The sequence below is a fragment of the Myxocyprinus asiaticus genome, chromosome 5 (assembly GCF_019703515.2).
Source record: "Myxocyprinus asiaticus isolate MX2 ecotype Aquarium Trade chromosome 5, UBuf_Myxa_2, whole genome shotgun sequence".
NCBI lineage: Eukaryota > Metazoa > Chordata > Actinopteri > Cypriniformes > Catostomidae > Myxocyprinus > Myxocyprinus asiaticus.
The window spans coordinates 32,959,084-32,982,521 of NC_059348.1; the positions used below are offsets into that span (position 1 = coordinate 32,959,084).

General features: G+C 38.9%; 2 protein-coding genes and 1 non-coding gene across 4 annotated transcripts in view; 1 reads left to right on the top strand and 2 right to left on the bottom strand.

The window, feature by feature from the left end:
* LOC127440496 (potassium voltage-gated channel subfamily B member 2-like) overlaps positions 1-15,386 on the top strand; it is a 28,690-nt gene extending 13,304 nt beyond the window's left edge. For both annotated transcript variants that reach the window (XM_051697112.1, XM_051697113.1), the window contains exon 3: positions 9,342-15,386. In XM_051697112.1, the coding sequence (XP_051553072.1) occupies positions 9,342-11,267 (1,926 nt within the window). In that variant the 3' untranslated portion in view covers positions 11,268-15,386. The remainder of the gene's footprint in view (positions 1-9,341) is intronic.
* A 656-nt stretch (positions 15,387-16,042) lies between these two features.
* On the bottom strand, positions 16,043-23,001 carry LOC127440500 (60S ribosomal protein L7-like). The gene is made up of 7 exons (XM_051697120.1): positions 22,945-23,001; positions 22,248-22,347; positions 21,933-22,099; positions 21,557-21,694; positions 18,906-19,015; positions 18,454-18,671; positions 16,043-16,096 (listed from the first exon to the last, which is right to left on the bottom strand). Exons 1-6 carry the CDS (start codon positions 22,956-22,958, stop codon positions 18,463-18,465), a joined length of 738 nt encoding a protein of 245 aa, XP_051553080.1. The 5' UTR covers positions 22,959-23,001; the 3' UTR covers positions 16,043-16,096; positions 18,454-18,462.
* LOC127441733 (small nucleolar SNORD12/SNORD106) lies at positions 21,760-21,849 on the bottom strand. The gene has a single exon (XR_007897395.1). It is a non-coding gene; the product is annotated as a small nucleolar SNORD12/SNORD106 (small nucleolar RNA).
* Positions 23,002-23,438: the final 437 nt, after the last annotated feature.

Here is a 23,438-nt window from a genome sequence, read left to right on the forward strand (position 1 = left end):
GTTGACTCACAGTTGAATCGTTTACTTTTAGAAATGCAGGTAAATCCATCTCTCCGTGCAGATTAAAAAGGCAAATCCTCATGTTCAGCCAGATTGCCTTCTACAATCAAATCTCCTCATATAATTTTCTTTGTGAATTTGTGATTATTTTCAGATCTTTAGCCCAGTTGGGTGCCACTACAATAACTCTCTAGGCAGTGAATCCAAATGCGAAAAATCATTCAAAATACATATATATATTTTTTACATATTAAATTAAGCCGACCCTGCAGGCCAGATGTTCCAAGGACTTGATCTCAAAGCAGCTCAACCATACACTCTAGTCTAGAGGATATCTGAGCTTCTCCACCCTCCCCAACGTCATAGTTTCACTCTTCACTCTGCTCATTTAAATGTGATTCTGGTGCAGCAGTCTCCCGCAATTGTGCATATTTTGTGGAGAGGTTCTGTAGCTCCATGAGAGAAGAGAAAAGACTATGTATAATTATAAAACTAAAGACAAATATGGATTGTTCTATGCATTTATTTGCATATACTGTATTATGTTAATCAACTGTCATTGAACAATGTTGGCAATACTTTTAAATGTTGCAAAATTAGAAAAACCTTGAAAATATTGTAGCCCTTAAAGGGATAGTTTACTCAAAAATGAAATTTCTGTAATTAATTAGGGTGAGCCTCATTTAGATTAAGCCTCATGTTGTAATGTAAAACATGAGGGTGAGTAAATGACAACATCATTTTCATGTTTGGGTAAACTATCCCTTTCAGCAACATTTGAACTAAACTCCGGAATGTCAAGTACATTTGGTAGACCTGACATATATGGATGGATATTGGAATTGCCATTGTTTAGGTATTGTAGTTTAGTTACATCAAACTGTCTCTAAAAGAATGGGGAAGACCGGACAGAGTCTAGATACAATTACATTACAGAGTGTTAAAAAGAGGAAGCTAAGTGCTCAGCTCAGTTGACTAAAAGACTGCTATGCACTTTACGGAGCCTTTGCAAACCACACGCTTTTGGTTGCAAAGGTTTTCAGAGGGGGAGAGAGAAATAAGTGAAAATTGTGTGCATACTCAAGCACAGAAAACAAATGGCAAAATGAAATGATAAAGTGTTTTCTATGGTTGAAGGTGATTTCTGTAATGTGTGCACCACTAGCTAAAATAATAATTGTTTTCATTTAGATTTTCCTAACACTCCACCTGTCTGCTATTGATCAAACAAACAGATAATCCTGCCCCAAACTTCTGTCATTGGTTGAGTTAAAGTTGCTGTGTCAGGCTGGTCACACAATTTGTCTCATGTCAACTCATAATGATTTGTACAAGAAAGCGAAATTAAAAGATATGATATGACATATCATATGACTTTTATATCCATAGAGACTAACCTCAAATCTATACAATACAGGCATAAAAAAAGGAAACATCTGTGAACAAATTTGGTTACTCATTCCCTAATGTATTTATTTCCTGTTAAAATCATGGTTAGGTTTAGGGTTAGAAAAAATCATCATAACATCGTTGTTTTTATTGTTTTTGCTCTGGGAGTAAAAGTCATACGTTTTTGTACGAACCAACTTTTTCCTGCGATTTCTTGTGATATTGCCATCTTGAACTGTTATTACAAATTGGTTGGATTTTTTGATGGGGCCACAATGTTTAAACTTTTGATGGGATCAACTTACAAATAGGTTGCAAGATAGTACTCTTCCTCTGTGACAGGGTTATATTAGGGTGACTTGAAGGATCTCTCTGTGCTTCCCTACACGCAGAAGCCCTGGTCTAATGCCAGAAATCTCCCTGTGTTGAGATCACTGCCCATGTAATTACGTTTGTACAGATCCACCAGTGAGAACAGTTAGATAATCTGCTCCTATCTCTCTTGCGTTCAGAACAAACACAGCCTCTACTGCATGTGTCAGCAGAGAAATTAAACTGCATGACGTACCTTGATATATAAATGTTTCTCCTAGAACCTGAGTGAAACTGATTAATGAGCTGGCCACAGTGACACATTGGGCTGGAAATTCATGTCCTTCAAACCAAATCTTAAAGTCAGAACATTGCACTGATTTAATGGGACTAGAACCACACATGGCTTCCATCGTGGAGTCATTATAGGTCTGGCAGAGCTATTTGACAGCAGGTTGATTGTAAACTTTTCAAAGTGTTAAAAAGAAGTACACAGATTATTATTTTTTTTTATATAAGTAGTTATCTGGGTATTAAATGCATAGCATGAACTTTTTATGCTATGCATAAAAGTTGAATCTCGAATCAAAACAGAGCTCTTAGATTCCCCCGTGTACGTTGAACTATGGATTCGAAGAGGGATGCTCAAAAGATGTCATAGGAGATGTAGGTGAGCTACAGATTATATAGCACTTGAACGTGATTGATTAATGGGATTATATGAACAAGCTCCTCCTGAACTTGCGTTAGGAACTTCAATTAAATAATTTTCTATGTTTTTTTTTTTTTTTTAAGAGAGTGTTGTCTTTGACCAAGTTGAAATAGGTATCATTCAATTAGGTGCATTGCAGTCCAGCTGGAAGCTTATGGCTGGTAATTTTGGTGAACTCCATCCTGAACCCATGCTTCAGACAGAGGCTCATGAAGAATCACAAGTTTCTGAGTTTGCATCAATTCATCCTCTGTGAAGTCTGTCTTAGTAGACTGAAGTGAAGTCTGGCTGGCACATGCTGCAGTTGGTCATCATCACTCAGCGGCACAGTGCAAATATTCAATTAATATGATCATTATAACTGCATGCATATTAAAGAAAAATTAGCAAAATGCTGTTTGAAATAAGTTTTAGATGAGAGAGTATAGTTTCAATGTATAGAGAGTATATGTATTTTAAGTATAGCATGTGAAACATCAGGGGACATGTCGAGTATTACAAGTGTACTCTATGACATCTGACTGGACTTTAGGTCTCTTGGTCACAGCCAGAAGCTACTCAACCCTACCTGGCGGGGACAATCCCTGCATCACGCAATGGCAGTAATGTACTTCTAGTACATTACACAATGCCACAAACCTCCAACAGCAAGTATACTCTTTCATTTGTCTTTGCCCATTGATCTCCATATTTGTTATACCAATCCTTTAGCTTGATCTAGCAATTTTCAGTACTAGAGGTGTAGGCAATGACCAAAAGAACTCTGACAACAAACCACTATGTTTTACTACACAAATGATATTGGTGCAGCAAGCAAAGCGAGGCTATTTCTGGTAAGAGAATTTTCCTACAATTCCTGCCCATTGCTGAGAACCAAGGAATATCCAAGCCTTTGGCATTTGATAAGGTATCCTTGCAGAGTTGGCAGATAGTTTTATTGTATGTTCAGCAACAAACGGTCCCATTATACTGTAATTCTACTATTAAAATCAGAGCATCCTGACACTTTTAACTTTTTTCTTGTTAGAAAACCATATGGACCTTGCTATGGGTGTTCACATTGTCGTCTGTGTAGGAGGACATTTCAGGATAATTGTAATAGGATTGAGTTTCTATGTATAGTAAGGATATAGAAAGGTTAGGAACAGTTACTCACTCTTTCTCTTCCCCCCACAAGGGAAGAATCAACATGTAATCTCTTCAGTCTTCCTTAAACATTGTAATATTAAGCACTCCTTGATAAAGGACAGTGGGCTGGCAAATTGCGTCAAAAAGTGCTGATTGTGTGAAATCATAAATTCCTGTATGAATCATATATTTTAAAGCAACTGAACAATTTGGAGGACTCTCTCTCCACTAGTTCTAATAATTTGGCAAGCACAGTTCAGGTGTCATATCTTGAAGATGTTGATAAAATGTGCTGAATATGTATGTGTGTATTATAATATCTCTTTTATAAGAGTACTCAAACCACTGAGTACCAATGTAAGGACACAGTCAAGGTCAACAGTTTTATTCTCCACTAGGATCATTATTAATCCCCTCTTAATGCAGTTCAAATGTATGGGTAACAGTTCCTCAGTGCATTGCTTTGTGCATTTGTAGTACACCAAAGTTTGTTTTTCTCTGATGGTGAGATTATAATTTTTAAGGGCATAATGCCAGTAGAATAATTTGTTCTGCCTGAAAACTCCACGCACAAGCGTTCAGTCCAAACAGCAAAAATCATGTTCCCCGAACTCACAATTAACTTATCAGATGAACTTTAACATGCAATGAGTATTTTCTCAAAACCAAATTAAGCATAAAAAGATACAATTAAAGGGTAGATGTGGGTGGCTGGTTGCACCATAAAATAAATTTTGTGTCATTAAAGGCACATGATTCATACAGCATCATTCAAGGCTTGTTTTTTTTTTTTTTTTTTTGGTTGACTCTTACAAGAGAGGGGATAGCTAAAAAAAATTAATGCCTAAAGGCGAGGCTGGCTTTTTTCTTAATAATAATAAAAAAATAATAATTTGCAAAGTAGGAGTCATTATGGTCTTGTCCATACTCTGACACTCTCTGAAACTTGCAATTGGTTCAATAAGCTTCTCTTAATCAACACTAATTTTTTCCTCAAAATCATTAGGCTATTTTTCATTTTAAATTTAAAATGTAGGGAATTAAGTAGTGCATTTGAAATGTACTTTTCCTAAGCTATTACAATTAAACCACCAAATAATTTGCTTGACATTGATATTCATTTGTTTCATTGTCTGTATTAAGATAACACATTAGCACATCCTGTATACATAGTGTATATATACAGGTGCATCTCAATAAATTAGAATGTCACGCAAAAGTTCATTTATTTCAGTAATTCAACTCAAATTGTGAAACTCGTGTATTAAATAAATTCAATGCACACAGACTGAAGTAGTTTAAGTCTTTGGTTCTTATAATTGTGATGATTTTGGCTCACATTTAACAAAAACCCACCAATTCACCTTCTCAAAAAATTAGAATACATCATAAGACCAATAAAAAAAACATTTTTAGTGAATTGTTGGCCTTCTGGAAAGTATGTTCATTTACTGTATATGTACTCAATACTTGGTAGGGGCTCCTTTTGCTTTAATTACTGCCTCAATTCGGCGTGGCATGGAGATGATCAGTTTGTGGCACTGCTGAGGTGGTATGGAAGCCCAGGTTTCTTTGACAGTGGCCTTCAGCTCATCTGCATTTTTTTTTGTCTCTTGTTTCTCATTTTCCTCTTGACAATACCCCATAGATTCTCTATGGGGTTCAGGTCTGGAGAGTTTGCTGGCCAGTCAAGCACACCAACACCATGGTCATTTAACCAACTTTTGGTGCTTTTGGCAGTGTGGGCAGGTGCCAAATCCTGCTGGAAAATGAAATCAGCATCTTTAAAAAGCTGGTCAGCAGAAGGAAGCATGAAGTGCTCCAAATTTCTTGGTAAACGGGTGCAGTGACTTTGGTTTTCAAAAAACACAATGGACCAACACCAGCAGATGACATTGCACCCCAAATCATCACAGACTGTGGAAACTTAACACTGGACTTGGGCTATGAGCTTCTCCACCCTTCCTCCAGACTCTAGGACCTTGGTTTCCAAATGAAATACAAAACTTGCTCTCATCTGAAAAGAGGACTTTGGACCACTGGGCAACAGTCCAGTTCTTCTTCTCCTTAGCCCAGGTAAGACGCCTCTGACGTTGTCTGTGGTTCAGGAGTGGCTTAACAAGAGGAATACGACAACTGTAGCCAAATTCCTTGACACGTCTGTGTGTGGTGGCTCTTGATGCCTTGACCCCAGCCTCAGTCCATTCCTTGTGAAGTTCACCCAAATTCTTGAATCGATTTTGCTTGACAATCCTCATAAGGCTGCGGTTCTCTCGGTTGGTTGTGCATCTTTTTCTTCCACACTTTTTCCTTCCACTCAACTTTCTGTTAACATGCTTGGATACAGCACTCTGTGAACAGCCAGCTTCTTTGGCAATGAATGTTTGTGGCTTACCCTCCTTGTGAAGGGTGTCAATGATTGTCTTCTGGACAACTGTCAGATCAGCAGTCTTCCCCATGATTGTGTAGCCTAGTGAACCAAACTGAGAGACCATTTTGAAGGCTCAGGAAATCTTTGCAGGTGTTTTGAGTTGATTAGCTGATTGGCATGTCACCATATTCTAATTTTATGAGATAGTGAATTGGTGGGTTTTTGTTAAATGTGAGCCAAAATCATCACAATTAAAAGAACCAAAGACTTAAACTACTTCAGTCTGTGTGCACTGAATTGATTTAATACACGAGTTTAACAATTTGAGTTGGATTACTGAAATAAATGAACTTTTCCACGACATTCTAATTTATTGAGATGCACCTGTATATATTAAAAAAATAAAATAAAATGCTTTATATTGTTTAATGCTTTTTTGTAAAACAGGGATGTTTGCTCTACCTGTAATGTTCCAATCATGGAAATTGATTTGATGATGTGAAATAGAATAGCCAGATTAGTAACTAGTCTGATCAGGATTATTTTATTACCTTGCAGGATGATTTGGATAACCTCATGGGACATCAATTCCATATTCTAACTAAGCAGTTGATCAATAAGTGCTTGTCAGAGCTATTTGTGAATAGATGTATACTGAGAATGAGAGGACAGTTCAGATTACGTCATTGTAATAAGGATGAGGGTGTACTCATCACTTTCATTTGTGAATTGTAAATTATTAATTTAAATTAATAATTCTTAGTTTTTGACTGTCTGTTAGACTTAAAATATCAGAGGACTATTTTTTCCATTTAAAAAACAAAACCTGTGTGGTTACAGTGTGAGAAAAGCTACATTTCTTTTATATTATTTTGCTACATATATATATATATACACAGTGCATCCGGAAAGTATTCACAGTGCTTCACTTTTTCCACATTTTGTGATGTTACAGCCTTATTCCAAAATGGATTAAATTCATTATTTTCCTCAATTCTACAAACAATACCCCATAATGACAATGTGAAAGAAGTTTGAAATCTTTGCAAATTTATTAAAAATAAAAAACGAAAAAAAAACAAAAAAAAAAAACAAATCATCACATAAGTATTCACAGCCTTTGCTCAATAATTTGTTGAAGCACCTTTGACACCAATTACAGCCTCAAGTCTTTTTGAGTATGATGCTACAAGCTTGGCACACCTATTTTTGGGCAGTTTCTCCCATTCTTCTTTGCAGGACCTCTCAAGCTCCATCAGGTTGGATGGGGAGCGTCGGTGCACAGCCATTTTCAGATCTCTCCAGAGATGTTCAATCGGGTTCAAGTCTGGGCTCTGGCTGGGCCACTCAAGGACATTCACAGAGTTGTTCCGGAGCCACTCCTTTGTTATCTTGGCTGTGTGCTTAGGGTCGTTGTCCTATTGGAAGATGAACCTTCGCCCCAGTCTGAGGTCCAGAGTGCTCTGGAGCAGGTTTTCATCAAGGATCTCTCTGTACATTGCTGCATTCATCTTTCCCTTGATCCTGACTAGTCTCTCAGTTCCTGCCACTGAAAAACATCCCCACAGCATGATGCTGCCACCACCATGCTTCACTGTAGGGGTGGTATTGGCCAGGTGATGAGCGGTGCCTGGTTTCCTCCAGACATGACGCTTGCCATTCAGGCCAAAGAGTTCAATCTTTGTTTCATCAGACCAGAGAATTTTGTTTCTCATGGTCTGAGAGTCCTTCAGGTGCCTTTTGGCAAATTCCAGGTGGGCTGTCATGTGCCTTTTACTGAGGAGTGGCTTCCATCTGGCCACTCTACCATACAGGCCTGATTGGTGGAGTGCTGCAGAGATGGTTGTTCTTCTGGAAGGCTCTCCTCTCTCCACAGAGAAATGTTGGAGCTCTGTCAGAGTGACCATCAGGTTCTTGGTCACCTCCCTGACTAAGGCCCTTCTCCCCCGATCACTCAGTTTGGCCGGGCAGCCAGCTCTAGAAAGAGTCCTGGTGGTTCCAAACTTCTTCCATTTACGGATGATGGAGGCCACTGTGCTCACTGGGACCTTCAATGCTGCAGAAATTTTCCATACACTTCCCCAGATCTGTGCCTCGATACAATCCTGTCTCGGAAGTCTACAGACAATTCCTTGGACTTCATGGCTTGGTTTGTGCTCTGACATGCACTGTTAACTGTGGGACCTTATATAGACAGGTGTGTGCCTTCCCAAATCATGTCCAATCAACTGAATGTACCACAGGTGGGCTCCAATCAAGTTGTAGAAACATCTCAAGGATGATCAGTGGAAACAGGGTGCACCTGAGCTCAATTTTGAGTGTCATGGCAAAGGCTGTGAATACTTATGTACATGTGATTTTTTTCATTTTTTATTTTTAATAAATTTGTAAAGATTTCAAACAAACTTCTTTCACATTGTCATTATGGGGTATTGTTTGTAGAATTTTGAGGAAAATAATGAATTTAATCCATTTTGGAATAAAGCTGTAACATAACAAAATGTGGAAAAAGTGAAGCGCTGTGAATACTTTCCAGATGCACTGTATATATATTTTATGTATGTATTTGTATTTACTTTTTGTTTTAGGAAGAATGAACTCAACTGTTCTCTGTTCTATTTCCGAATTGAGCCACACTTAAATTACTTGGTGTTATTGTCAATATACACAGATCAGCCACAACATTAAAACCACCTGTCTATTATTGTGTAGGTCCCCCTAGTGCCACCAAAACAGCACCAACCCTCATCTCAGAATAGAATTCTGAGATTATATTCTTCTCACCACAATTTTACAGAGCGGTTATCTGAATTACCGTAGACTTTGTCCGTTCTAACCAGTCTGGCCATTCTCTGATGACCTCTCTCATCAACAAGGCATTTCCGTCCACAGAACTGCCACTCACTGGATGTTTTTTGTACCATTCTGACTAAATTCTAGAGACTGTTGTGTGTGAAAATCCCAGGAACCAGCCCATCTGGCACCAACAATCATCCATGCAATTATCTAATTAGCCAATCGTGTAGCAGCAGTGCAGTGCATAAAATCATTCAGATACGTGTCAGGAGCTTCAGTTAATGTTCACATCAACCATCAGAATGGGGAAAAACGTGATCTCAGTGATTTGGAGTGGCATGATTGTTGGCCAGACTGGTTCAAACTGACAAAGTCTACGGTAACTCAGATAACTGCTTTGTACAATTGTAGTGAGAAGAATATCATCTCGGAATGCTATTCTGAGATGCGGGTTGGCACTGTTTTGGTGGCACAAGGGGGACCTACACAATATTAGCAGGTGGTTTTAATGTTGTGGCTGATCAGTATAGATCTGTATCTAGATTCTGTATAGAAAATACTTTTTAATGTCACATCTCTAAACCCTCTCTTCTCTTTGTTTTTTTTTTTTGTTTTTTGTTTGTTTTTTTGCAGATTCTGGCTATAATATCCATCCTGTTTATCATTCTCTCAACAATAGCATTGTCACTAAATACTCTGCCTGAGTTACAAGTGATTGATGAATTCGGACAATCTAATGACAATCCAAACCTGGCCCATGTTGAAGCTGTTTGTATCGCCTGGTTCACTATGGAATATCTCCTCCGTTTTTTGTCTTCTCCCAACAAGTGGAAGTTCTTCAAAGGACCTCTGAACGTCATTGATCTGTTGGCTATACTCCCCTATTATGTCACAATATTCCTGACAGAATCCAACAAGAGTGTCCTCCAGTTCCAGAATGTCCGCAGGGTGGTACAAATCTTCAGGATTATGAGAATTCTTAGAATTTTGAAACTTGCAAGACACTCTACAGGTCTTCAGTCTCTTGGGTTCACCCTCAGAAGAAGCTACAATGAACTTGGACTGTTGATACTGTTTTTAGCTATGGGTATCATGATCTTCTCCAGCCTGGTATTCTTTGCTGAAAAAGACGAAGACGCTACAAAATTCACCAGTATTCCCGCTTCATTCTGGTGGGCAACAATAACCATGACAACTGTGGGTTATGGGGATATTTATCCCCAAACCCTCCTCGGCAAAATAGTGGGTGGTCTCTGTTGTATTGCTGGTGTGTTAGTGATTGCACTGCCTATCCCTATTATTGTGAATAACTTCTCTGAGTTCTACAAAGAACAAAAGAGACAAGAGAAAGCTATCAAACGAAGAGAGGCGCTTGAGAGGGCCAAGAGGAATGGCAGCATTGTGTCAATGAACCTGAAAGATGCCTTCGCTCGCAATATGGAGCTAATGGATGTTGTAATAGAAAAGGGTGAGGAGAAGGGCTCAGACAATCATCTTTCACCAAGCAGGTGGAACTATCAAAAGAGCTCCAACTCTGACTTAAGTTCCAAAGCATGTGAAGCAAAATATCAAGAAATAGGCCAGTTGGGTTCTCCAGATCGAGTCTTTGAACCTAGTTCAAGCCCTCAGCGGCTGAATGCCAAATCCCTCGAACAAATGTACAACCAGATGACATCTCCATCAGCCATTAGCCGAAGTAGACCCTCAACCTCTAAAGGCTGCAGTGTCAGTAGAGAAGAAGAGGTGGAGATGAAGGTAGTCCAGTGTGAACCTCGGCTAAAAGAAAGACCCATTACTGAGATCAGAAGTCTGTCTAGTGTTGACAGCTTCACTAGCTGCGCCACCGATATCAGTGAGGTTGAGAAAATCGCACTACTGCCCAATATTTCAGGAATACAGAGACATCTACGTGCTCCTCCCCCACTTGACCTTAGCCAGATTACCTCTCTGGACAAACGAGCACCTGAGAAAGTAAAGCACCCCACAATCATCAAAGAGGGCCTCTATGAGTTTGTCCAGTGCAAGCCCGAGAGCAGCGCCACGCCGAAGGGTGAGGAGAATCAAAGCTTCGATCTCAGTGGTGAAAATGTGAGGAGCTCTCCAAGAGAAAACAGCCAAGTAAAGATCAAGGGATTCAAAGTGAATTTCACTGAATCTGCAGACCAGGGGGCTACTAACTTGCATTTTGTTGTGACAGAGGACACGGCAACACTGACACCAAAGCTACCAGCTTGTGATCCATTACTGCTGGCTGGTTCTCCTCGACAGAGTCCGAGGTCCCCAGGGAAATGCTTTGAAGGGGATGGAGCAACAAGCTCTCCAGATTTCAGCCTGTCCTCTTCAGAAAGCCAAAGAGGGAGAAACCATGTTGATAGAGCAGCTGTTACTCCCACTTCCCCTAAAAGTGCACTAAACTGTGCTTCTGTTACGGTTGGTGCCATTGGAGTGGAAGAAAGCATTCAAAGTGGACAGAAGGTGGACAACCACCTCCTTTCTCCAGATATTCTCAAGTCATCAGGGGATGGAGGTCGGTCACCACCGTGTGAAACTAGCATGTGATGCACTAAGCAGCCTTGACATATAAAGATTCACAGAATGCATGCATCTAAGGAAGTATGTTGACAGAAAGAGGCATACTGATGTATGGAGGATGTTCTATTGTCTGTGTGACTCAACATGTCTTCCACACTATTAATCAACGATTAGACTGCATATCTGCAGCAATGGACTTTCTGACTCTGAGAGAAAAGGTCTGCTCCCAATTCAAGAGCTTTCTGACATTCATTCAGAGGGCGGACATCAATTAACAAAACATACTCTTAATAAAACATTTTTATTTTGTAACAGTATGACCCTTAATGTGAAGGATTAGTTAGCTGTCATTTATTTGAAGCATTGACTGATCCAGGCAACTGATTTGTTGAAGAAAATCATTGATTTGCAGCCTACTCAGTAGATGTAAGAAGCATACACATTTTTAAAAAGGCTAACCACTGTAACATTTGTGTTGGGTTTGTTTAATAGTTCTGATCAAAGTGCTACCAGTGTAAATTGGCAGTTAGCTTTTGACTTGAAATAATATTTGACCAAAATATGCCTTTTGATTTGATAATTTCCTTCTGAGTGCTATGCCTCAGTGGTAATATGTGATGCAACAATTATTCAGTAGACTCTAATCCATTTTTATTTAAATGTCGCTTGACATGGGGGGGGGGAATAACAAAAATAAAACTTGTCTATGCTAAATATTATTCTGATATCTATACGAGCATGATGGTTTAGATATAACATGAGGGTGACTGTTCCCATTTGCATCACTGTTTAGTTGAGCCATAGCCTACTCAGAAAATGCATAAATTCATTGTATAAATAGTTTAGCACGTTTACTGCTGTGGACAACACCCCAAATTAGTATATCTGTAAAAACGTCTGAAGAGATCTTTGTTTTTATGTTGCCTTTAATTCAGAAACAGCTATGAATGCATAGTAAATCAACTATGCCCTCTGCTGGATGAAGGAAATGGCACTTTATTTCTGATACATCCGTTTGAATGGTCGTACATTTGATAAATGTCATTTTAACATTCGTCTCCTGATGCGCAATAGGAATAATCTAGTAACAAAGAGGTCGATGGATGTAAAAAGCTAAAAGCAGAACTTTGAGCACTCCACCGTGAATTGTATGATTTGTATATTAACTGTATATTCAAGACATTATTGGCTACACCCATGTAGTGTGTAGAAACAAGTTTGTGTTATCAATCGTATTCGAGAGATTTTTAAGACAAATTAGGCAGGACCACAAGCCCTGCTTTAAATATTCAAATCTGTGCCTTTTCATAAACAGTCATTTATGAGAAGGCGTTAAGAGATTTGGTTTGGTTCAGATAATTCTGTACAGAAATTCTACTTTTTATAGAGTAATATATGCAAATACATGTTCTCAGGTTTTTTTTATTTTTATGTAATGTTAAAAGCCCTGATGTCATAGTTTGTTTCTATATTTTGCTAGTCACATTAAAGGATGTCTATAACACGATAAAATGAACATTTAAAAGCACTGCACGATAGTCTAAATAGCACAATCAGACATCATGCACAGATTTATCATGGATACAACTTGAATATTGTATGTACACTCCTATACAGACTTATTTCTGCATTCAAGCTCAAATTTGTGTTTTTCATTAAGTTTGGTTCTTAGTTTGTAGATCAGTATGTGACATTAGATATTTATTGTTGTACATATTTTCTTTGAAATAGTGACTACATTGTTCCAGATTCCTAGAATGACCATAAAACAACAAATAAACATTTGTACAGGACAATATGATTGCTTTCTTGAAGGTAAAAACTGCAGTGCCCTTTCAAGCTCGTTATTAAGTGGTATCATTGTAAGAAACTTTTCAAACAGCGGCAGCAATCTTTTAGGTGCAGTTCAGACATCAGAGACAAATGTTTTACAAAGCATTAGATTAGCAAGGCTATCAAAACTCATTTTACATTTAAAGTCAGAAGTTGACATACTTAGGTTGAAGTCATTAAAACTAATTTCTTAACCACTCCACAGATTTAATATTAGCAAACTATAGTGTTGTTAAGTCATTTAGGACATCTACTTTGTGTATGACATTAGTAATTTTTCCAACAATTGGTTACAGACAGATTGTTTCACTTTTAATTTACAATTTCACAATTCTAGTGGGTCAGAAGTTTACATAAACTTTGTTAACTATGCCTTTAAGCAGCTTGGAAAATTCTAGAAAATGTCAAGCCTTTAGACAATTAGCTTCTGATAGGTGGTGTACTGAATTGGAGGTGTACCTGTGGATGTATTTTAAGGCCTACCTTCAAACTCAGTGCTTCTTTGCATGACACCATGGGTAAATCAAAAGAAATCAGCCAAAACCTCAGAAAAAAAAATTGTGGACATCCACAAGTCTGGTTTATCCTTGCGAGCAATTTTCAAATGCCTGAAGGTACCACGCTCATCTGTACAAACAACAGTACACAAGTATTAACAACACGGGACCACGCTGCTATCATACCATACCACTCAGGGAGGAGACGCATTCTGTCTCCTAGAGATGAACGTAGTTTGGTGCGAAGTGCAAATCAATCCCAGAACATCAGCAAAGGACCTTGTGAAGATGCTGGAGGAAACAGGTATACAAGTATCTATATCCACAGTAAAACATTTACTCATTTGGCAGACGCGTTTAACCAAAGTGACTTACAAAAGAGGAACACATAAGCGAATCATCTTAAAGAGACAGTGGTACGAAAAGTGCCATATTACAAAGTTTCACTAGCATCAGAATAGCATTCAAAACAGATTAAAGTGCAACAAGAATTATTTTTTTTAAACGAGTCCTATATCGACATAACCTGAAAGGCTACTCAGCCAGGAAGAAGCCAATGCTCAAACACTGCCATAAAAAAGCCAGACTACAGTTTGCAAGTGCACATGGGGACAAAGATCTTACTTTATGGAGAAATGTCCTCTGGTTTGGTGAAACAAAAATTAAACTTTTTGGCCATAATGACCATCGTTATGTCTGAAGGAAAAAGGGGGAGGCTTGCAAGCTGAAGAGCACCATCCCAACCATGAAGCATGGTGGTGGCAGCATCATGTTGTGGGGGTGCTTTGCTGCAGGAGGGACTGGTGCACTTCACAAAATGGATGGTATCATGAGGAAGGAAAATTATGTGGATATATTTAAGCAACATCTCAAGACATCAACCAGGAAGTTAAAACTTGGTCGCAGGGCCTGGGTAGCTCAGTGGTAAAATATGCTGGCTACCACCCCTGGAGTTCGCTAGCTCGAAAATCCAGGGCATGCTGAGTGACTCCAGCCAGGTCTCCTAAGCAACCAAATTGGCCCAGTTGCTAGAGAGGGTAGAGTCATATGGAGTAAACTCCTCGTGGTCGCTATAATGTGGTTCTTTCTCGGTGGGGCGCATTGTGAGTTGAGCGTGGTTGCCGCGGTGGATGGCGTGAAGCCTCCACATGTGCTGTCTCCGTGGCAATGCGCTCAACAAGCCACGTGATAAAATGCGCGGGTTGACGGTCTCAGATGCGGAGGCAACTGGGATTCGTCCTCCACCACCTGGACTGAGGCAAATCACTACACGACCACGAGGACTTAAAAGCACATTGGGAATTGGGCATTCCAAATTGGGAGAAAAATAAACTCGGTCGCAAATGGGTCTTCCAAATAGACAATGACCCCAAGCATAGCTCCAAAGTTGGGGCAAAATGGCTCAAGGACAACAAAGTCAAGGTATTGGAGTGGCCTTCAAAGCCCTGATCTCAACCCAATAGAAAATTTCTGGGCAGAACTGAAAAAGCATGTGCGAGCAAGGAGGCCTACAAACCTGACACGGTTACACCAGTTCTGTCTGAAGGAATGGGCTGAAATACCAGCAACTTATTGTGAGAAGCTTGTGGGAGGCTACCCAAAACGTTCGACCCAAGTTAAACAATTTAAAGGCAATGCTACTAAATACTAACAAATTGTATATAAACTAATGACCAGCTGGGAATGTGAAATAAAATAAAAGCTGAAATAAAGCATTCTCTCTACTATTATTCTGATATTTAACATTCTTAAAATGGTGATCCTAATTGACCTAAGACAGGGAATGTTTTCTATGATTAAATGTCAGGAACTGTGAAAAAACTGAGTTTAAATGTATTTGGCTAAGGTGTTAAGGGCAGGATTAAACAAAAACTCCCTTTTTTTTGGTAGTTATAGCCAATGGAGATCACATGCACAATACACACAAATGTGTGAGGGTGCTGAATCAACTTAATGCTGTTATGGTAACGATTAAGAGTGAATTTTAAAATTATATAAATTGGGTAATTTAATGTTTGTTCTGCTGTTGCTAAAATAGAACATTATTAATATCAAACCAATATTTATATATATATATATATATAAATATTAAGCTAATGTTTGATTCTCCCCCTCCCCAAAAAAACATCCAGCAGGCAAGACTAAACTCATCCACAGGCCGTGGGTTTGTTTGACACCCCTGAGCTTAAGTTATGCTTAGTGGCACTGTCACACTGTAAACCAGAGGTCGGAAACCTTTTTGACGTTGAGTGCCATTTTTTATTTTACTTGTTAATCACTGAGCTGCACAAAATACATACACTTCAATCTCACTGTTGATTGTGTGTGTCAGTGATTAACCCTCTGCATGCCAATGCTGGCACATGTGCAATAGGTTGCTGACCTCTGCTGTAAACAAAAGGTTGATAAGCCTATTCTAGAAACCACAATAAAGTGATGCCATGGTACAAGAAACACATCTCAAAAAGAATGTTTGTGTAAATTATTTTATTCTCTCACAAACCAACAGCATAAAAGTCCCAAAACCTGTAGAGAGAGAGAAAAACAAATTTAAGCTTTATTAAATCATTTGCATTCAGTGCTTCAAGGATTCAGTTAAGTGCCTTGATGCTAAGCTTCAAGTAACCGTGCAACACTAAAACTGTCAAACAGGCCTCGGGACAAGGCATTCAGACACTCGGTAGTTTGCACCAATTTTCAGTCTTATCCCCCTATGGTTAACCACTACATTCCTGAACATATCTATCAAAAGGGATTAAAGTTCATGGTTCTGAGATGCTAGTACAGTCCAAATAAATCAATGAATAAAGGAGGTAAACCCACATTGCTTGGAGCACAGAGTATGCATGTTAACTATGCACAGTAGTGTTGTCAAAAGTAGCGGTACTTCGGTACCAAGTCTGTACTAAAATAAAAAAAGATGTAACGATACCAATGTTTCTGCATTACCAGTAGTACCGAGCAGCTCCGACTCTGTCGGCGCGCAATATGACTGAAACACAATGTGTTCTCCTTTACTCCTTTTACACTCAAATGGACAATTAGGGTATGTTCACACTTGTAGTTCGATTCTCTTCCGGGCAAAAAAAGAAAATGATACATTTAGTCCTGGTTCGCTTAGCGTTCACACTGGCATTTTTAACACCGAACCTAAAGATACGAAACAAAAGGCATCAGGAAAAAGTCACAACCTGATTGGACAGCTTTTATGACGTATATTTTGCAGCGGAACTTGCTGAACATCCAAAACAATGCTGCTGCTGGGCGAAATGCACTCATTAGATTTATATATGTATATATGGTGGTATTTTTACCAGCTGAGAACAAACAAAGAGCTACTAAAATGTGTAAAGGAGTCAAAACAGTGCCAGGAATTTCTCCGTAGCACACACAAACGAAGATATGCTGCAAGGATGGCTGACAGCGGTTCCGACGCCTGTACCGAACTATAATGGGCAACATAGCTCCTATGATGAGAAGAACCAGGTATGCTTGAGGTCAGTATTAGGCAAATTACTTCCTGTTTTTGGTCTGTTTAGACGTCTTTGGTCCATGTTGAGTTCATATATCAATCGAACCGCACCAGAGTTCGTTTGAAAGCGGACCAAGACCCACTATTCAGCACCAAGGTTCGGATGGCAGCATTCACACTTGTTGAAATGAACCGCACTAACAGAACAATCGCACCAGAGTTCATTTTAATCGAACCAAACCCGCCAAGTGTGAACACACCCTTAATACAAGTGACATGTCCTAATGTGATTTATTAAACCACTGAAGGCTGCAATTTTAGCGTGGATGAGCAGAATACTTTAAATGAATAAATCCGACCGCTCATACACTGGAAACTCCAGACACTGAGAATCATTCACATTGTTTGAGATGACAAAACAGAGCACTAATCCATTGTGAACCACTAAGCACAAGTAAAATATATATTTATATAATTAAATCACAGCATTTGCACTTTAATCTCAGCTCAGCTTTATTTATATCGCATTTAAAACAACAGAGTTGACCAGAAGTGCTTCACAGTAATACAATTTAAAACATAACATTTCAAAATGACCACATACACAAACACCAGTAATCTAAAATACAAACACTTCAAAACTGTGTTCTACATTTCATTTGTCGGACTCAAAGGCCAGTGTAAATAGATGAGATTTCAGATGCGACTTTCTTCAATGATCACAATAGCCGTGCCGCAAACTATTTATCTGGTTTGTCACACGTCATCATAAAAGCACGATTCAAAATAAAAGCTAAATGCATGAAACTGAAGAAATTAAAAAATTGAATAAAAATATATTAATAATACAACTGTATAGTAAAATGTAATATTCTCTGTAGTAATAATAATTTATCACAAGCAAGACAGCTGTTGATAAAGGTTTGGCAAAAACAATGCAATGATGTTAAAAAGTAAAATGTTCACTTGTAAAATGTTTTACGAATTAATTGATTAGACACCATTTTGATGATTAAACTTAAAAACGTGTTATGGAAAATAATTAAACTAATTATTAAAAATAACTAAACTTGTGTTCAATAGCACATTATCATATTAGCATATTTTTGCTGTGGTATCGAGAACCGTGAAATTTCACTGTTATTAGTACTGACTACTGAAATTTTGGTACCGTGACAACACTAATGCACAGCACAAAGATTTATACTAACATGGCTTGATGTATTAAAGCGAATGCTACAATTCCTCCATTCAGATCACACATACGTTTTTCTCTAAACATCTGTTTTAACATCAGCCTCATTTACACACATTCTCACTTCAGTTGGAAGGCACATGTTGAGGGCAAATAAATAATTATGAAAACTATGAAAAGCAGGGCATCCATAAAGACAACTAATCAGGTTCTCACCAAGTGCTCTTAGTTCATCCTCCTGACGAGTCTGTTGATCTGGTCCTCCCTGTTTCCTGCATCACCTCCCTCAACAAAGTGTGTGGTCTTCTTGTTCATGCCTCCACGAGGGGAAGACAATTTGAATGGCCAGAGGAAGTTGTTTGCTGCTTTGAAGTTCTTTCCAACAGTGTAAATCTCATGGATGAGATCCTCAATGCAGATGATTCCAAACTGACCTGGAGAGATGAAAATCATGACTTGCTTGAATCCTAATAACCAGGCATCAGATTCACGAAACGTTCTTAATTTCTTCTTTGCCATTTTCTTCTTAATTTCTAACTTAAGAAAAAAGTTAAGAATATTCTGTATTCCTGAAAAAAACTTTTTTTTTTCTTAAGATTGTTCTTAAACTTAAGCATTCAAAGTACTACAGTAATTTCAAGTGTTAAAATAGGGTTTGCAATGCCTACCAAGGGACTTCTCGATAAGAGAGTTGTCTGTAAGACCAATGCGCTGCTTGTTGATCTTGCCGAAGCCACGCTTGTAGATCAGCTCACGCACAGATTTTAGGTTGGGGTAGCTGAAAAAATAAATAAATAAATAAATAAAATAAAAAGCAAAATTGGGCTTCAGCCAGCAAATAATAAAGCACTAAACAAATGTCAAAGAGATACATACAGTGCATCCGGAAAGTATTCACAGCGCTTCACTTTTTCCACATTTTGTGATGTTACAGCCTTATTCCAAAATAGATTAAATTCATTATTTTCCTCAAAATTCTACAAACAATACCCCATAATGACAATGTGAAAGAAGTTTGAAATCTTTGCAAATTTATTAAAAAAAAAAAAAAAAATGAAAATCACATGTACATAAGTATTCACAGCCTTTGCTAAGTACTTTGTTGAAGCACCTTTGGCACCAATTACAGCCTCAAGTCTTTTTGAGTATGCTGCTACAAGCTTGGCACACCTATTTTTGGGCAGTGTCTCCCATTCTTCTTTGCAGGATCTCTCAAGCTCCATCAGGTTGGGTGGGGAGTGTCGGTGCACAGCCATTTTCAGATCTCTCCAGAGATGTTCAATCGGGTTTAAGTCTGGGCTCTGGCTGGGCCACTCAAGGACATTCACAGAGTTGTCCCGGAGCCACTCCTTTGTTATCTTGGCTGTGTGCTTAGGGTCGTTGTCCTATTGGAAGATGAACCTTCGCCCCAGTCTGAGGTCCAGAGTGCTCTGGAGCAGGTTTTCATCAAGGATGTCTCTGTACATTGCTGCATTCATCTTTCCCTCAATCCTGACTAGTCTCCCAGTTCCTGCCGCTGAAAAACGTCCCCACAGCATGATGCTGCCACCACCATGCTTCACTGTAGGGATGGTATTGGCCAGGTGATAAGCGGTGCCTGGTTTCCTCCAGACATGACGCTTGCCATTCAGGCCAAAGAGTTCAGTCTTTGTTTCTCATGGTCTGAGAGTCCTTCAGGTGCCTTTTGGCAAACTTCAGGCAGGCAGTCATGTGCCTTTTACTGAGGAGTGGCTTCCATCTGGCCACTCTACCATACAGGCATGATTGGTGGAGTGCTGCAGAGATGGTTGTTCTTCTGGAAGGTTCTCCTCTCTCCACAGAGAAATGCTGGAGCTCTGTCAGAGTGACCATCGGGTTCTTGGTCACCTCTCTGACTAAGGCCCTTCTCCCCTGATCGCTCAGTTTGGCCAGGCGGCCAGCTCAAGGAAGAGTCCTGGTGGTTCCAAACTTCTTCCATTTACAGATGTTGTAGGCCACTGTGCTCATTGGGACCTTCAATGCTGCAGAAATTTTTCTGTACCCTTCCCCAGATCTGAGCCTCGATACAATCCTGTCTCGGAGGTCTACAGACAATTCCTTGGACTTCATGGCTCGGTTTGTGCTCTGACATGCACTGTTAACTGTGGGACCTTATATAGACAGGTGTGTGCCTTTCCAAATCATGTCCAATCAACTGAATTTACCACAAGTGGACTCCAATGAAGTTGTAGAAACATCTCAAGGATGTTCAGTGGAAACACGATGCACCTGAGCTCAATTTTGAGTGTCATGGCAAAGGCTGTGAATACTTATGTACATGTGATTTTTTTCATTTTTTATTTTTAATAAATTTGCAAAGATTTCAAACAAACTTCTTTCACATTGTCATTATGGGGTATTGTTTGTAGAATTTTGAGGAAAATAATGAATTTAATCAATTTTGGAATAAGGCTGTAACATAACAAAATGTGGAAAAAGTGAAGCGCTGTGAATACTTTCCGGATGCACTGTATCACAAGACATGCTACAACCTTAGGAATAAGATACACTAAGGGTATTGCTGCCTTACTCATAATATACACTAAGATACATTAGTCAAAAGGAATGGTTAACCCAAAAATATAATTTCTCTTCATTTACTCAGCCTTATGCCATCTTAAACTTCTATGACTTATTTTTTTGCATAGATGTGTATCTATACAATGCAAGTCCATGGGGTCCAAAACTTCCAAGCTCCAAATAAAGTGTAATCAAGCTTCAAATCATAATCGGGCCATGGAGACTGCTTATGTCAAGATTTATAGTAAATAAGGAGTTACATTTTAGTCTGTTTCTTATACAAAACCAATAGAATCGCTTCAGAAGACATGGACTAAACCACTTAAGTCATATGGATTGCCTATGTCCTTTTTGGAGCTTAGAAATTTTGGACTTGCACTGTGTGAAAAACCTCATACGTTGTGAAAAAAAATCTTCAGTGTTCCACAGAAGTCGTACGAGTTTGAGACGGCATAAGGATGAGTAAATTGACAAAATCAACATTCTAAGATTAACTATTCCTTTAAAGATAGCATGTTTCTAAAAGAGTGAAACGGCGACAAACACACGAGCAAAAAAATGAGTGAATATGTGGAATCAGTTTCCACAAGTCTTGTACCTTCTTAACTGAACTGTATGAAATGCTATTAATGCACATGAAATAGATTCATAACCAAAAGCATCAATGAAAACTCCGAAAAAATTGCATTACTTGATTGCATTATCTCAGCCCTAAAATATGCCCTGCACAGACACACCATTACAAGTTCATCAACCCAAAACAAAAGACAGCTTTACACACCCCCAGGCAATGTAGGGCTCTGCAATTCGCAGCATGTTTATGGTGGCCTTGTTCAGTTTGACAAAGACACCATTGAAGATCTGGCGGAGACGAAGCAGCTGAAGCACCTTGCGGACTTTGGGGCTGACACCATTGATACTGAGGAGAGACAAGATTTCGCATCAACAACTTAAGACAAATTTCATTTCATTAAATAATGTTAAGTTGTGGTTTCAGAGGATTTGGCTTATTTTCAAGAGGAATCACCATGGTCGATATGACGGGGAAAAAAGAGCAACATCATTAACCACAGTCTTTAACACCTCCTGCCCATAGTAAGGCGGCTGCATCACATAGAGCGCTATGCAAAATCAGCATCTGATAGTGGAACATTTACCCTCTGATCCTGATAACAAAAGCCAGTTTGGGCTCAGCTGGAACGTAGTAGTTGCCTGCCTTGCGAGCCATCCTGCTCATACGGATCTCACGCCGGTACATCTCCCTGTATTCCTTGTGGTAAGCTTCAGCTCTCTTGAAGATGAGCCTTCTGGTGACTTTGCGGGCCTGAGATCAAGAGAAGCAATGCAGTTAATTTTACCTCTATAATCATGTTATTCCAACTCATCACAATTACAAATTCAAATAGTGTCAGAGGCATGTCTTCACCTCTGTTTAGAAAGAATAAGACAAACAGGAAGAATTAAACACAAACCTTCTTCTCAGCCTTCATCTTCTTCAGACAAACGGCCTTGATGGCAGCGAACCGCTTTCGCCTCTTCAAGAGGCTTTCAGGGACTGAGGGAACCTTCTCTCTGATGGGACATAAAAAAATAAATAAATAAATAAAATAAAAAAAAGCACATTGATCATTTTCCTGCCATCCTCACGAGACCTACAGACCAGGCAATTAAGATGACAACCATGTCACATCAAACAAGTAACAAGAACAGTATGATTACGTATAGATTAAACAACCCATATATTTATATATGCACACATAACACTGCCATATGACAGCATAATATAAGACTACAATTACCATTAATAAAACAAACGAGTAGCATAATGCAATTATCGTATGTTACCAGTCATCTTGTGACAATTAAAATACTTGGTTTTAACAATATTAATTCACATCTAGCGTTTACATTTTATTTTAGCACATAAATACGAACACATCTGAATGGCGTTACACGAACTGTATTTTCACGTTGCTATTCCGATTCAACACAAGCAGGCAACTCGAATTCCACATGAATTTTATTGATTCATCATTCAACCAACGCACCCAATTTCATCATCATAACACTTAAATGTACTTTAATTACTATTTTATATTGCGAGAAGTACTACATAGGCAATATTTAAACCGATGGAGACAGATTCCTATGGCACGGATTTCAACTTACGTTTCACCCGCCATTACCCCTACAGTAAAAGAGGCTTCTACGCATGCGCAGTGGGGGTTTATAAGTCGGGTCCTTATCATTAGGTGCCTAGTGCTGTTGCCTGCACTTAAAAAGTTTATAAATTGTATTACATATCATTAGAATTTTCTTAGGCAACCTTTTTTCCATGTTAATGAAGTCGTATATTTATACATACAAATATAAATTACGCTCTGAAGTAGAGTGATAGGAAATAGCTTATCTCGAGTTGCTTTGCATAGCTAGCGGATACACACATGCGTGGAAAGTTATGCCAAAGCCCTTCTACCATGTTGTTATATGAGATTAGCAAAGCAAGGCATGCAAGGTTAGCAAAACAATGCACTGCACAGCGGTCCCATAGACCAGTGGTTCTCAACCAGGGGGCCGGGACCCACAAGGGGGCCTCAGCACACTTCCAAGGGTGCCTCGAGTTGACTTAAAATTAATTTAAAATAAGAAATATTAAAATAATA

What these genes read in the sequence shown, in the direction of transcription:
- LOC127440500 (XM_051697120.1), bottom strand. An exon ending in AGATGAAGGCTGAGAAGAAG is followed by an intron (nt 22,100 to 22,247) that starts GTTTGTGTTTAA and finishes TCTTGATCTCAG; the next exon opens with GCCCGCAAAGTCACCAGAAG. An exon ending in TCTTATCGAGAAGTCCCTTG is followed by an intron (nt 18,672 to 18,905) that starts GTAGGCATTGCA and finishes TCATCTCTCCAG; the next exon opens with GTCAGTTTGGAATCATCTGC.